A 16,006-nucleotide genomic window follows, 5' to 3' on the forward strand; every position below is an offset into this window, starting at 1 on the left:
ATGGTGGAGATGAGATTTGGACTGTTGGATTACCGAACGAACGGCTCGGATGGTGTACAGAATAGTGCTGTGCGGTAGTGCACAACGCCATCCCCAGTTCTTTGGGGGGAGTTGATGAGGTATAACTGGAAACTTGTTGCAGATTTTATGTGAGAGAATGTTCGGCATTCGGCCGTGGCCGCATCTGCATGGCGAATATTGGTGGTGAATGTTTGGTAGTAGTCACTTTCCGTTGGAAAAAAGAAAAGAAAAGAAAGAATATTTGGTAGCAGTCACTCTCCGTTTGACCAAAAAAAAAAGAAGAGAATATTTGGTAGTTGTACTCGTTATTAAAGTTGGTCCTTTTTTGCCAGTTGAAATATTTTGCTTCATCAATGACTCTGTCCCTCTTATTGCGGTAAATAAACTGAATCATTCGTGAACTGTTTAAGACTCGACTTGATAAAGGATCATTCGAATTCGATTCGTGTACTAAATGAACCGAACTTGAACTTCAATTTTAGGCTAGTTTCATAAATGAGCTGAACATGAATGCAGTAGTATTCGGCTCGATTAGGCTTGCGAACCTGGAGTATATGTGTATCATGGGGATTTTATCTAGTTATATAGTGAAAATTTTAAAACTTGTACAAAGTCTAAACGTTTACGATTACTAAAAATTTACTTATGTATATGTTTTTATCATTTTATATGTATATGAACATATTTATGTACATAATGAAAAGTTTATTTGCAGTTTTGGGCCTGTATGAGAGTATAAAAATATGATATTATTGGATCGTTAAGGCTTGTGAACAAGCTTGAGTCCGATCCAAACTTGGGCAAGCTCGGTTTGAGTTTGGCTCGTTATAATTTTCATTGAGTTCGGTTTGAGTTCGAGTTCGCTAAAAAACTTAATAAACGAATCTGAACGTTCTAATATTTGGCTCGTTTACACTCCCTATGGACAAAAAGGGTAAAAAAAAAAAGAATAATGTAAGATTTGGTACAAGCAACTGACCACTAAATTGTTTTTTCAGTCTTGACATAAAATTAGCCCAGTTGAAGGGGATGTCATGCAATTAGAATTATAATTATAATTTTTTTAATCTAACAAATGGAAGTGCAGGTATCGAGTTTTTCATCGATCTGTCCAAATTGGAGAAATGAATCGGAGAAATATCCATGTTTTGAAACACAACGCGTTTTAAAGTTTTATAATAATAAGAAGAAACAAGGACATTGCATCTTGAAGATGCGTTGCAAAGCTAAGTAGAAAAGTTAACTTCCATGGTTGGTAATTGGTGCCGAATAAATGGGCATGATTTTGTGGGCTCTATATTAGGTTCCACAAAGATAATTCAAACCGTAAGTTACTCTTAAAATGTTTTATACATTCTTGTAAAAAATTAGCTCAATCCGATATTTGAAAAGACTTTTTTAGCATTCGTAGAGGTACTACGAATTTTGAAACACCCTACGAATTTTAAAATAGCTCTTATCGCTATTGGATTGAGCTAATTTTTTTTCAGAAACCCATAAAAAATATTTTAAGAATAATTTGCAGTTTGAATCATCTTTGTGGACCCATAATAGGCTCTGAAAATAAAAAATATCATTGCCCATTTAATGGGAAAAAATCAAAAATCCACTCAACTTTTTTTTTTTTTTAACAACATAAGGTTTTTATTAATCTTTGAAGTTGTTACAAAGATTAAAAAAATCTTGAAGAAAGGCTTCACAACAATAGGAATGCATCCCAACTAGGGAGTTGGGGGAGATGTTATCCCTTAAAGGGACAACAGCTTGCTATCTCGGCCAATGGAGTTGTGCTCCGGTCTCGCTCCAATGATCGAAAACGTTCACTTCGTAGAGCTCATAGCGGAGCTCCCTCGGCTGGGACAGTACACTGCTGTCTTTTCGAGGGACAGTAGCTCCCCCCTAGCCCCTTGAAGTAAGGCTTCACAACAATAGGTCCCAACTAGGAGTTGGGGGAGCCAGCCTGCTGTCTCAGTCAAGGCGGCCGTGCTCCGGTCTTGGTCTAATGATTGGAAACGTTCACTTCGTAGAGCTTGTCGAATTGAACAACTATGTAAAAAATCAGCTTGATCGGATGTCATTAAGTGCCTAATTGAAACCTTTTTGTTTTGAAAAGAATGGATCCGAAACACTGGATCAAATCTACTAGAACCCATTATTGGCAAGTTATATGTGTTCTGATCAGGCACTTAATGATATCCGATCAAACTAATTTTTTGCATACTTGTTCAACTCGACGAACTCTACGAAGTGAATGTTTTTTATCATCGGAGCAAGACCGAAACGGAGCCCCCTCAGCCGGGACAGCAGCTCCCCCCAGGCCCCAGCCCCCCAACTAGGGGCACCCAAACTGTTGGCAAGTCATCAACTAAAGGAGAAACAGAAATGCAGAATCAGAAGCGGCAAAAAAAAAGAAGACCCTTTGAGTGTTCCATTTTCTCTGAATCCTTTGAATTTTTTTTTTTTATAACTGAGGAACAGTACTATAGCCGAGCGAATCCTTTGATTTTGTGCAATCTAGAACCAGTCCCAATAGAGTAAACAATTTATCAGAGCAATCATCCCCTTTTGTAGAGAGGAATTGGTAGCAGTCATCCATGGCTTAGAAGTCGTTGAGCAATCGTTGTGAATTCAAATCGGTAGCATCATCCATGAAGCCAAAGAGCTGTGGAAAGAATTCGGCTTCGGCACCTTTGATTGAATTGAAAACCAGACTAGAATTTACCACCACCAGGGATTCGGCTTCGTTGATTGGAAGCAATTGGAATTCATCAGAGAGTAGAAACCCCAAGTAGATCATCTAAATCAGATTACAATGGCAAGGATATTTTTGATTTTTGCGGGTCATTATGTGTTCCAGATAATTTAAACCATAACTTATTCTTAAAATATTTTTTTTCCAGCATGTCTTTGGCGGATATTAATTATCAAAACACGTCCTGAACCGTCATTTCCCCCTTTTGAAAGCATGATTACTATGCACGATGGTCTATTGTTTTTGTACATGGTTTCCGTAATTGGGTTTTCAAGCGAGCCACTTGGACTTATTGGATTGAATTGGGTGCCTCTATTATCATTGATATAAGGGAAAATGACGGTCCATGACGTGTTCTGATAATTAATACCCGCCAATGATATTTTCAGCATGTCTTTGGCAGGTATTAATTATCAATTATAAAAACACATCATTGACCGTCATTTTCCCCTTGATATAAAATCGGAAAAAAGCTTTTAGAAATCTTCCAATTGGTCCGAAATATTTTCCTTGCCAATCTCTTGGGCATTTTAGGTGAGTTACTAAGGGGCTGTTTGATAAAACTAAAGCTGAAAGCTGAAAAATTAAGTACTGAAAACTAAATGCTGAAATTTTTAAGCTGAAAAACTGTTTGGAAAAATATATTAAGTACTGAATTAAAAAATGATGAATTAATTTTGTTCCAATTCTCTCTTAATTTACTAATAGTCACAGTATACTTCTGGTAATGGTGGAGGTGGAGGTGGAGGTGGAGGTGGTGGTGGTGGTGGTGGTGAAGTAGTGGTGGAGGTGGAAGTGGTGATGGTGGTGGACGTGGTAGAGTGGTGGTAGGAGCGGTGGTGTAGTGCTGGTAGTGGTGGTGGTGGAGGAGTGGAGTGGAGTAGTGTGGAGTGGTTGTGGTGGTGGTGGTGTAGTGATGGTAGTGGTGGTGGAGTGGCGGTGGTGGTGATGGTTGTGATGATGGGTGGTGGAGTGGTGGAAGTGGTGGTAGGAGCGGTGGTGGTGGTGTAGTGATGGTAGTGGTGGTGGAGCTGGTGGAGAAGTGGTGGTGGTGGAGTGGTGTAGGTGGTGGTGGTAGGAGCGGTGGTGGTGGTGGTGGTGGTGGTGGAGGAAGTGGCGGTGGTGGGGTGGTAGTGGAGATGGTGGAGTGGTGGAGCTAGTGGTGGGGGAGTAATGGTGGTAGTGGAGTGGTGGAAGTGGTTGTGGTGGTGATATGATGGTTGAATGTAAGTACATAAAAATTCAGCCAGAATTAAGTAGCTCAAAGCTACTTAATTTTTTTCAATTTTTTGGCCTATATTTTAAGTGGTAATTAATTTGTTAAGGAATGTAAAATGTGGTTATCAAACCTACTGAATCACTTATTACTTAATTGATTCAGTTTTAAGTGCTAAATTGTTTATCAAATAAGCCCTAAGTTTACATTATATATATTCTTACATTTTAATTTTATTTTTTGGATTGATTACCTGTCTCGAGACTAAAAGTAAAAAATTATAATGAAAAACAAGAAAAAATACCTAACAATTGAATTTTTTTTTTATCTACAATACTGTCTTTTATGTATTTTTTTCAACTTCAATTAATATATATTTTTTATTTTTTCAATTTCTCCTATCGAATCGAATCGAACGAACAATTTATCCCAATAATTACTATTTTTCCTGGTCGCGAACAATTATTCATGGCCGCGAAGAATTACTCTTGACCCTAAAGAATTACTCCAGGCCGCGAAGAATTATACTTGGCCGCAAAAAATTATTCCAGAGCACAAAGATTTACACTTGGCTGCAAGAAAATTACTTTTGGCCGCAAAGAATTACACTTGGCAGCGGAAATTATTACACTTGGCCGCGTAAAATTACTCCGCCGCAAAGAATTACAATTGGCCGCGTAGAATTACATCTAAACACAAAAAATTAGTCTAGGCCCTAAAGAAATAGTCCCAGTAGAATTACACTTGGCAAGTTAGAATTACTCCTGAGGAATTACGCTTGGCTCTCTCTCTCTCTCTCTCTCTCTCTCGCTGTATATATTTTCCTATGTGCGTGTGTGTGTTTCGTTTTGCCTTTTCTCTTCTTATATATACGAATTCTAGAGTCTTGGTGGAAAATATGATTGCTGATGAACAAGGGTTTGTTTCGCTTACATTTTACAAAAATTGAGTTCGGGCTCACTGTTTATCCTTATGTTGTGGTCAATGAATTGGAAAAGAAAGAGTTCAATTTAGGTCTATACTTGGCGATTTGTACAAGGAAGTTGAATTCTGTATTGTGTTACTACTAGCTTTTACTAGTTCTTGTATGTTTTAATCAAGAGTTGAAGATGTTAATGTACTGCTTGGTATTATATGGGAGAGCTAATTTTGCGGGTGGGATTCCCATTGGAACATCCTTTTGAATTTCGCGTATTAAAGGTAGTGATTGAATTGATCCCAAAACCGCACGATTGAACTTTCAATTGACGAAGATAAAACTAGTTAGAACAGTATCTTGTCACCCCTCGTTGCAAAAGCTTCATCATATAAGTCAGACCAGACATGCTTTTTCCCCGCTGCAGAATCGGTTTTGTGGCGCAGTGAAAGCGTGATTTAAGGGACTGTTATCAGCAGGATAGCTCCTTTGTTGTTTCCACCTGATGGGCAACAGCAATTTTTAGATGGTTATTGGCCTTATTCTATTTCCAATGCTTACTCTCCTTTGTGTTTTGCCAGTTTTGTCACTAGAGCTGCTCATAATATTCATGGCTTAGATTAGATAGTAGTGATTTTGGTTTTGCAGGTCCAACCATTCTGTTTTTCCAAGAAAATGCTGGAAGTATCCTTTTATTGTCATTTTCTAGAAGATAAGCAGTGGGTTGTTGCACGAGTTTTATAATATTTATTTGGTGGTGGTTGTTTTGTGTCTCTTGATGCTTATTTGGGTCCTGTTTTCTTTTGGTGGCCTTTACTGGTTCCTCCAGATATTGCGCATCGTCTTGAAATGGTTCAGATGATATTACAAAGATTGGAGTGTAACATTTTCATGCTTTCCTGCAGAGGGTATGCGTTTATTGGTTATCTTTATTAACAAATCGGTCTCTAGTGGCTTTGTTATGATAGAAGCAGCTGAAATTGATTAACTGACTATGAACTTATTTTGGGTTCCATGATAAACAATTATGGTCACTGATGGCTCCCCTTCGCAAAATGGCATCACATAAGATGCTCAGGTTCTTGCTTTCGGCATTTTCATTGACTATAATCGTCAACTTCCTACATCAAGAACCTATTGAATCTCAATTGACATGCTTTCTTTCTTTGCCGTTAGACTGCTCTAGATCATCTGGTTCAGAGGACTGACATTGATACATCAAGAATAGTTGTCTTTGGAAGGTCATCGGGGGGTGCGGTGGGAGCTGTGCTTACCAGAAACAACCCTGAAAAGGTATGGCTGTAATAAATCCTTTGCAGGGTGAAGAGTACATATTTTTCTCTGGGAAATTATGCCTCTTCTGTTGGACCATTCCATCTTTTGGTGGATAGCTTTCCGAGCCATAATTCTTTCCGCATTGGTAACTTGAGTTTTTCGTCATAAGAAGTCCTTGTAAAATTGACTGGGTGTATTATTAGATGGATTTTACTATGGCATAGAGTGGGGTGGGTTGACTTGGTGAGCTCAAAGTTTTATGGCTCTGAATCTAACTGCCAAGTAGATGAAAATATGATTTTTGTTGCATTGCAATACTTCAAAGTTATCTGCAGCAACTTAGGAATGTTTTAACTAGAAAAAAACTACTGTTATAATGTCCATCCATCACATTGTGATTCAATGGTCAACATTGAATTAATGCAACAGAGAAGTAGTGAACAATTTGATATTCAGACTCCTTGGCCAGGATAGAAGCAAGAGGTAGCAATATCTAGAACTTTTATGGAAATCCCTTGGCATGTAACAATGAAATTCTGTTGGCAATATATCTTCATCAACTAGAGGATCTTTGCAGCCCCAGCATTTTATCACTTATGCATGTAGTTGTTTTGACACTTTCCTATTTTGGTATTTACATTTGCAAGTTGCTGCACTGATATTGGAGAACACTTTCACATCTATCCTAGACATGGCTGGAGTTCTTCTACCCTTTCTGAGGTGGTTTATTGGAGGTAGTGGTTCAGAAAGCTCTAAGGTTCTAAATTTTCTTGTTCGTTCTCCATGGAGTACCGTTGATGTCATTGGCCAGGTGAGCATGGAGTTGTTGGAGCTCTTGTCTCTCTCTAAGGCTTCTAAACTAGGGCATGAACGCTTCTGAAGGCTTCTGTCCTGATAGAAAGTTGTCCACTATATCGCTGTGAATAGAATTGTGTTTTATGAACTCCGTTTCTTCTAATCCATGATCAACATGCACCTATTTCACTTTGACTTTAAGTTTGCAAGTGAATGCATTCTGTAAGCTTAATGTGCGTCTCGTCGTTGCACCTACAATGCCATCTCGAAACTGTTGTAAACTTGTAGCAAGGAACTCTTTTAAGCTCTGATTCTTATTTTTAAGTACAATATCATGTTCAGCAGTTGCTAAGTTTTCTCAATTACTAGTCCTTGGTACCTGTTTTCGGTTGTCATGAAACCTTACCCTTAACGTTAGCTTTCATACTATTCCAATTTCTCTGCTAAAATGTGCTTGCAGTGTCTCTGAAAGCAACATGTTTGAGTTTGATATTTTTCTGCCATTCTTCATTTAGTTTCTGATTCTCCCCTTCCCATATTCTCATAAGTATGTGCATCATTCCATTTGTTGACCCTTCGTGTGCAGATCAAACGGCCAGTCCTTTTCCTCTCTGGCTTGCAAGATGAGATGGTTCCTCCAGTGCACATGTGAATGCTATATGCTAAAGCGGCTGCACATAACAGCCGATGCACCTTTGTGGAATATCCTAATGGCAAGCATATGGACACATGGCTGGCCGGTGGTGATCACTATTGGAGAACGATTCTACAGTTTTTGGAACAAAATGTTCCAGGGAACAAGGGGAGCGGTACATTTTCTTTCCGAATCTTTGGAATTCCTCACATTGAAAGCCCACATTCTCCAACCCTTCCTCCCAATCTGAAGTTACAGGACTTACACACTGTATTGCAATGGCTGTGTCAAGTTTTGTACATTAAACCTTCCTATTAGGCCAATGTCAGTACAGGGATGTTGAATCTTTTGCTAAGGGATATTTTCGGTATGGGTGTCAAAAGTTTCTCGAGATTCTGATTAGTATTTGCTAGCCCAAGTCCAAGTATTTTGAGACTTTCAAAAATCCTTTTGGTGATTTCTTAAAAATGAGGTCTTTTCCAAAGCAAAAGAAAAAAAATCCTTGAAAACAAGTTTCAAAGAGATTTTTTTGGAAACTGATTCTGAAAACAGATCCAAAAAGCCATTTCAGAAAACTTAAGACAGCTATGGTCTTCATACTAGAGACAGTATGTCAAAACGAAAACGCACTTTCAAAATGTGTAAATCTTTGAAAAATGTACGAAAAATGATTCTTTGAAAATGTATGAATCTTCTTCCATCGTACTTGTCTCAAAATTGAAAGAGACAGCAGCTGAGACCGCTTCAGCAGCAATTGATATTGAAACCGCTGTGGACCCATTGTTTTTCCTTATTTTATCACTATTTCTATTCAAACATTTTCCCCTACAGTTAGCCTATATCTTTCAATGATCGCAGCAGCAGTCACTTTCTACAACTATCACTTAACGATTAACCATCTTTATTCTTTGTTGCTTTTCCCGTGGCTGCATTCAGATTCCGAGGAAAGATGACTGGTTGAGATTTTAACCGGGATGAGGAGTAATCCATCATGCCACTCCAGAACTCAAAATTTGTCCTGTGCTTTAAAGCTGCTTTTGATTGCCATCTAGAGCTTCGGAGTCAGGTCTTGATCTCGGATGCATTTTCTTGGTTTACAAAGTGGACAAAATGCGGATATGTTACTGCACTCCGGTATACTATGTGGCCTGACATTTTGTTTGGGCGTCGGATCATGTCTCCGTATGAAGTAAGAAGTCGGATCGTGTCTCTATTCCGCCATATTCTTCGGCCATCTTTTTCGTTTGGCAGTTGGGAATTTGAGGCGTTTACATCCAATGACCTTGCGACGATCCGCCCAATTATGTCGTTGCAAATTGTACCACTGCCATTTAGTTGGAGAAGCGACTGGTGGGCTCTAACATCAGAAGATTCACACTTGGTTTTTTTTTGTCAAACGAACCCTTTGAATTCAAAACATGCACTAAACTTTTAATTTGTTTTTCATATAATTTGATTTATTTTTTTGGGGTATGTATGCGCTGACTCATTTGTTCAAGCCAAGAGGTAAAAGAAACTTTTTCTTAAATATGTGATCATGAAGATCATATAACTCGATAAAACAAAATAACTAGGCCCGATGGAAACAAAATCAAAATAAATGTAAGTCTATTATATAGTGTTTTGTATTAAAAAAATTTAGATTTTTTTCACTCCTGAACTAAAATTCTCCAGTCATCCATATGAACCGCGAGAAAGTAACTTATTGTAAGTTCTTTAGTTCTCAGCCTATTTCTGAAATGAATAGCCTGTCGTTGACCAGATCGGAGATAAATTAGTTGAGTTGACATGTGTGTAAGCTGACTTAAACATTTCCGACCGTGAAACCAAACAACACAGAGTTTTTCCTATTGCACATTCATGTTAGATTCGTGTGAGAGAGCCGTCAGAGCATTGACTCAGGAAGCCCTAAATAATTTTTCCTCATAAAAAGGATAAAGGTCAACATGCCAAGTTCGTGGTGGAAAATGGACTGATCCAAACTGGGCCCGTAGTTGGGCCCACACTCCAAACCTGCCGTCGCGTGTTAATCTGGGTGCACCGTAAGAACTGTGCACCGGCACCATGGCCCTCATCATCCTGCGACCAGGTTATAGCGGTTTAGACCCAAATTTACCAACAAAAAAAAATTATTCAGTACCCTTGGGATGACAATTGACAAGTTAACGTGGCTCCTTCAACAAACACAATCATATGAGATCTAACACCAAGGGTGCGGTCTGCGATACAACACTAAAACTCGAAGCTACAATCATGGTTTTCGATTTGGTACGGTCCTATCCGACCTAGCTTCGGAACTTAAAATGGCTGACCTGTTTAAAAGTTATATCCATATGGAATCCGGTATTGGAAAATCTCTCCGAATATACCCTTCTCTTTCTAATCTAAAGACAATCATACCCCTCATTAGATACTAAACAATCAAGTGGTAATCGTAATACTGCTACACTCATTGAATAATCATTCTCTAAACATCTCCCTCATTTTTTCTAGTTAGTACTTCCGAACCCTAATATTGGTTCAAAACTATACCCTTTTCCTCTTTCTTAATTGAAGTCTCTTCTTAATTGATTACCGCCCTTCGTTTTTAATTTGTCTCTGGACTCGGTTCCTGGGTAGACCAGCGCCTACGAAACAAAACAAAATTCTGCTCTCTCTCTCTCTCTCTCTCTCTCTCTCTCTCTCCTGTTGTTGTTTCGAACTGCAAATGTGTCTTCTCTCTCCTCCCTATATCCCCAATTGCTGAGCAGTATATGCTTATTTCTCCGGTAGAAGTAGTACTAGTTGTGAATAAATCCAACATTTTGTAAACCGAGTTGGGTATTTGATTTCATGGACGGAAGTGGACAGTACAACCCTCGAACAGTGGAGGAGGTTTTCAGGGATTTCAAGGGCCGCCGAGCCGGCATGATCAAAGCCCTCACCACCGGTATATACACATCTATCTTTATACGTACACGTAATATCCGTATATATATATTTTAAAGCATATATCTATATTTATTTTCCAGAGTTTTGAATTTAAGGGTTTTGGATAGGTTTGTATTTTGGCGCATTCTGGCATGTTTTTATAATTTTGGTATTTTCTGCAGACGTCGAAGAATTTTATCAGCAGTGCGATCCTGGTTAGTTTTAGGGTTTTCGTATTTCGTTTTCTTTCTATTTCTGTGTGTTTATTTGTGTCTTCACTTGGTGTTCTACTGTTCTTTTGTACTGTGTTGATTATTGGTTTGGGTTTTACAATGTGTGCACTGGTGTCTTATTCGGTTATGCTGAGGAAAGCTTCTTTACATTGCTATGATTATTTTCTCATTTTTGGTATATGCCTGGGGTTTGGATTATCGAATCCATTGGTTCTGCAGTTATGGTTTACTTCACACTGCAGCTTGATTGTGTGGTTTTTGTCGTGTTACTGTATGTGTATGATTAGTTGTTAGCTTTCAAGTCATAATTAGATTCATAAATGCATTTGAACTCACAAATCTTATAACGTGACTAGACTCGTGTATGTCAGTATGTATTTAAGAATATTGGTTTTTGAAGCATGTAACTGAAGTTAATTACATCAGTTCCTTGCATTCATTAAACTCGATTTCCCCAAAAGGGATTTGTGAAACACTTGTAGTTGGTTAGGGAACAAATGTCATCTGTTTCCACTTCAATACCTTTCTCACTTGGATAATTATATTAGTATTTTTGTAATGTTTGAATTATCCTTTCCTTTCTCCCGACATGTATGCGATTTTCTACAACAACTTATTTTGGTAACCCTGTTTCAGTAATGACATTTATTGTTTTGAGCTCTGATATTCCTTGCAGAGAAAGAAAATCTTTGCCTCTATGGATTCCCTACTGAGCAGTGGGAAGTTAATTTACCAGCTGAAGAGGTGCCTCCAGAGCTCCCAGAGCCTGCATTAGGCATTAACTTTGCCAGGGATGGGATGCAAGAGAAAGACTGGTTGGCTCTAGTTGCTGTTCACAGTGATGCATGGTTACTTGCTGTGGCCTTCTATTTTGGTGCTAGATTTGGTTTTGATAAAGCTGACAGGTGGTTGTTCTTCCCTCTGTCTAACAATGGTGCATTTGAAATTAGAATTTGTAGTTTGCTAAACAAACAATTTTTTCTGTCGACATGCTCCTCTTTTTCCTTTGTTGAAGCATGGGATCCATTTGTCTGGCAAATATGTGCATTTCAGGAAATGGGGATTGACATTGTTATTGTGGGGTGCATTTCTGTATCTGAAAGTCTATACATACATTTCATATTTTTACATTTTACTCCCCAAGGTTACCCCCTAGCCTTCTAATTACTGAACCAAAGCTTTTTGGCCATGTGGCACACCAGCAGTGGGAAAAACGGACTTGGTAGGCATCAGCAGGAGGGATCCTAAACCAAGTGTGTTGGTAGTAGTTCTCTAAGGCCATTTAGCTATTTGATGTTGGCATCAAGTATTGGAAATGGCAAGATATTGGTTCGAGTCTTGTCTGTTTGAGTCTTGTGTGTTTTCACTGTTGTCTTTTCTGTCTTCTGCCATATGTATTGAATGTCTTGCATGTGTGTGCTACAAACTGTAGTTCCACATTGTTCAGGGTAATTTAGTTATGAAATCTTGCTGGAACTTGTGGTGCAGGAAACGTCTCTTCAATATGATAAATGATCTCCCATCAATATTTGAGGTTGTGACAGGGAATGCAAAGAAACAAGCGAAGGATAAGTCAGCAGCCTCGAACCATAGTAGCAACAAATCCAAGCCAAACTCAAAAGCGGTAAAAGAAACAGCCTCTTACTGTTCTTGAATTATCGTGATTTTTCATGGTTACTCAAATTTTCATTATGCTTTCTGACCCTAGTATAGAATCAACCTACTGTGCCCCCAAATTGAAGTTTGGACTTCTTTTTTTTATGTTTGAATGTGAATAATCAGCCAAGTAATCAAGGCCATTAGTGGTTTATCACCTGACGGCACCACCATTCTTCAGCCTATGTAGCTAGCTAGACAATTGTTTGTCTTTTTTCTCATTTTTGGCTGTCGTACTGGTATGTCAAACCCTTGCGCCACTGTTTTGGGGACTCGGCTGCTGCATCTGGGGCAGAGTTTATTGTGCTCAGCTCATAATGAAAAACACTTCTGTTGCAGACAGTGGACATCGTAAGCCGTCTGGCTTTCCGCTTTCCTTTTTTCTTGTATGACGATGAACCCTGTGTGCCACATCCAATGGCACATTCACCCACATGCAAGATAGACATTGTTATTAGACCTTGCCTCTTTCTCTATGAGATTGGAACTGCATGTCCCCATTTAACAAAATGGGCCTCTCATGTTTGTTCTTCTTGTTTTCAATGTTGTGTTATATTGGATATATGCCTCAAGTATTCAATCCTGAAATTAGTCTCCAATTATTGGGGTGTTAGTCAATTCTAAGAAGGTGTCGTGTTTGTGTGGGACACTCGTTGAACACACCCCGACAAATGTTGAATGTGTTTTCGAGCTTGTTCTATAGATTGGATATGTTTTGGACACTTGGGGGACACGAGTGTCTGTTGCTCTCTTGACACACGAGTTTTTGGGGAAGTTTGATTACTTGGAGCCTGACAACTAAAATCAAAAGGAGGTCAAGATTCATACCTATTGATGCACGTCTCTTTTGGCCTTTTGTTTTGATGAACAGAGTTTATATTGCTGCTGTGATGAACACCTTTGAAACAACAATATATATTGTGTTGGAAAGTGTGCCCTATTTTATGCGCATCTTTGGCCATTTTCTACAATACGCGAATTATTCCCGTCCAATCATTGTATTTACTTCTTTTATTCCATATTTTTATTGGGTCGCTTTTATTGTATCTCGTAGCATATGAACCGTGATCATCACTTTGTTGGAGCTCTTTGGTTTGTTGTTTATGATTCGTACTCCCAAGTTCTCGTTGTGGTTATTTCTCACTACTCATAGGCGTTTATTAAACCTTCACCCTTAGGCTTTGTCAAGAAGCGAATATAATCTATTTATTTCTCAAGAGTTTAGTCATTGTGCGTTCTTCCTCTTAAAGAGTATAAAGCAAACCATGAGGTTGGCACGTCTCTTGGGGAATCAACAAGAATTAAGAGGTCCGATCTCTTGTTTTTCCTCCTCTTTTTTCACCATATTTTTCTCTTAATCCACCCCTTGCATAGCACTTGGCTCCAAGTTCTCTGGCAAAATCGAACTCTCTTACCCTGACCATCAGAGGAATGCTTTTTATTCTCCTTTTGAACTTCTTTTAAGGTGTTTTCACAGTTGTTGCATGCCTCACTGTATTTTAATGCTTCCTCTTTTGGAAACGAAAACAGCGAGGTTCTGAACCCCAGGGCAAAAACGGAAAGCCGAAGGATGAGGAGGAGGAGGGATTGGAGGAGGAAGAAGAGGAGGACGAGCACGGGGATACCTTGTGCGGAGCATGCGGAGAGAACTATGGTACAGATGAGTTCTGGATTTGTTGTGACATATGTGAAAGGTGGTTCCACGGCAAGTGCGTGAAGATCACTCCAGCTAGGGCTGAGCACATCAAGCAGTACAAGTGCCCTTCATGCAGCAGTAACAAGAGAGCGCGGCCTTAGATACCAATGTGGATTTTTCTCTTATCTCGTGCATGTCTCCTCCATCTTGCACTCAACTAACTGTTCAGTTTGTCATTTTCATTTTTCATCTCTTACTTTTTCATGAACTTCTTTTGAATTCAGTACCAAGGTCCTGTTAATCTAGGTTTTTTCGGATACATCACTTGTTTGCATCTATGAATGTTCTCTGTTTCATTCTGATTGAACATATTCTCAGTTGTGAATGTAGGAATGTTTTCTCAAGCCTGTCTTTGGATCTTCAATATGTGGGTGTGGTGGGAAAAAGAGGAGTGGGAGATTTTTTTTCCTACCCTTCTCCTTTTCTTTTTATCCCACGTATCCAAGATGCAAACAGAAATACAAGTTTTTGTTGATGACAATGGCGTTTTGCATCTGTTTTACGGTACATTATATGCACAGATTAATGCATCGATACTAACCCGTAGCTAGCTGTGTTTGGATCTTCAATATGTTTGGTGTGGGTACGGGATTGGTACGTAGGTGGATAAGAAAAAAGTGGTTTGCCTATGTAATTTGCCCACGTGTCCTTCTACCTCTCTCTTCCTCCGCCAATGTCGGCGTCGTAATGTCCGAAGCACAGCCTGAATAAATTGAGAGGTGAGGTTGCTTGTGAGAAGCCAGCTTGAGAATGTCCGAAGCACAGCCTGAACAAATTGAGAGGTGAGGTTGCTTGTGAGAAGCCAGCTTGAGGGCATTTTCATAAGGTAGTTCAAATGGTAAGGTGCTTTCTTTATCGGGATGAGGTCCTAGATTCAATTATCACCGTGAGGTTCCATTCCCTTCCCCTTAGATTAGTTTAGCGAAGGGTTCTTGCATGTACACGCAATAAAAAAAAGGGATCATCTCCATTGTCAACCAAAACATTTGTTATTGCAGGCAACAGGTTACCAAAAAGCAAGCTCCATTGGATTGGATTAGCCATATTTCTTGCCAAATTCTGGCGCAGAGTTCACCGAACTTCCAACCAAATGATCACTCACTCTCTCTCTCTGCCACTGGTTTGCTTAGAGCATGTACACCAATAGTTGTGTATTTTAGCTACTCAATAATTCATTTTTTTTTAATTTTATCTATTCAAATCTCTCTAAACCCTACACCAATCCTCTCTATTACCATCTCTATCCTTATAAAATACTATAAAACTTTACTATTCATCCAACACTAGAGTTCCATTGGGGAGAGGGAGAGAGAGGAAGAGAGAGAAACAATCATTGTTTAATGGGATAACTCATGAATAGTTCTAAGGTATTAATACCGAGCCAAACCACCAAGAGTTATTTTACCTTTGTGTTTTGCTACGCTGGTGCAAAACACTTTTTCTTATTTTGACAAGCTAAAATAGATAAAAAGCTTTTTTTACCTTGACTAGTAAACTTGCTCTTAATTGAACAGTATTGCTTAATTTAGAGATAATGTTATTGCTACATCTCAAAATTGGGATAATGTTTGAGCTAATACTGGTCTGGGATTACAAAAACCTAACTAAAGATGATTATTAGAATTAGGTTTCGTTTTGGTTGGTATCGTGAGGTTTCATTCGCGACCTCTCAAATTAGGTTAGAGAAGTCTCCTGATCGCATAAAGTAAAAAGCAGATGCTCTTAATAACTAGCTTAGGCCCCAATGAAATTCTGTTGCTATCTTGTAATTCATACTAAGGCCCCGCTAAGGAAAATAAATATTTACTTTTTGAATTTAAGGTGATATATGAGAGAATGATCTATCTTGTAAAACGAGAAATAAATACTTAAAAATAAGATCCTTAACAGAACGGGGCCTAA

The 16,006-nt window shown here is 38.8% G+C and overlaps 1 protein-coding gene and 1 pseudogene across 1 annotated transcript; both read left to right on the top strand.

Annotated features, from left to right (window-relative positions):
• LOC131321347 (alpha/beta hydrolase domain-containing protein WAV2-like) lies at window positions 1-7,991 on the top strand (annotated as a pseudogene).
• A 2,068-nt stretch (window positions 7,992-10,059) lies between these two features.
• LOC131320050 (PHD finger protein ALFIN-LIKE 4-like) lies at window positions 10,060-14,448 on the top strand. The gene is made up of 5 exons (XM_058350595.1): window positions 10,060-10,538; window positions 10,702-10,734; window positions 11,429-11,657; window positions 12,241-12,376; window positions 13,939-14,448. The coding sequence occupies exons 1-5, from the start codon at window positions 10,442-10,444 to the stop codon at window positions 14,203-14,205; spliced, it is 762 nt and encodes a 253-aa protein (XP_058206578.1). The 5' UTR covers window positions 10,060-10,441; the 3' UTR covers window positions 14,206-14,448.
• Window positions 14,449-16,006: the final 1,558 nt, after the last annotated feature.

Source organism: Rhododendron vialii, chromosome 3a, assembly GCF_030253575.1.
Source record: "Rhododendron vialii isolate Sample 1 chromosome 3a, ASM3025357v1".
In the NCBI taxonomy this organism is placed as follows: Eukaryota; Viridiplantae; Streptophyta; class Magnoliopsida; order Ericales; family Ericaceae; genus Rhododendron; species Rhododendron vialii.

Bases quoted from the DNA above. Each gene is read 5' to 3' on its own strand.
- LOC131320050 (XM_058350595.1), top strand. From the start codon at position 10,442: ATGGACGGAAGTGGACAGTACAACCCTCGAACAGTGGAGGAGGTTTTC. The intron at 10,539-10,701 runs GTATATACACAT...TATTTTCTGCAG, and splicing joins GATCAAAGCCCTCACCACCG to ACGTCGAAGAATTTTATCAG. The intron at 12,377-13,938 runs GTAAAAGAAACA...AAACGAAAACAG, and splicing joins CCAAGCCAAACTCAAAAGCG to CGAGGTTCTGAACCCCAGGG.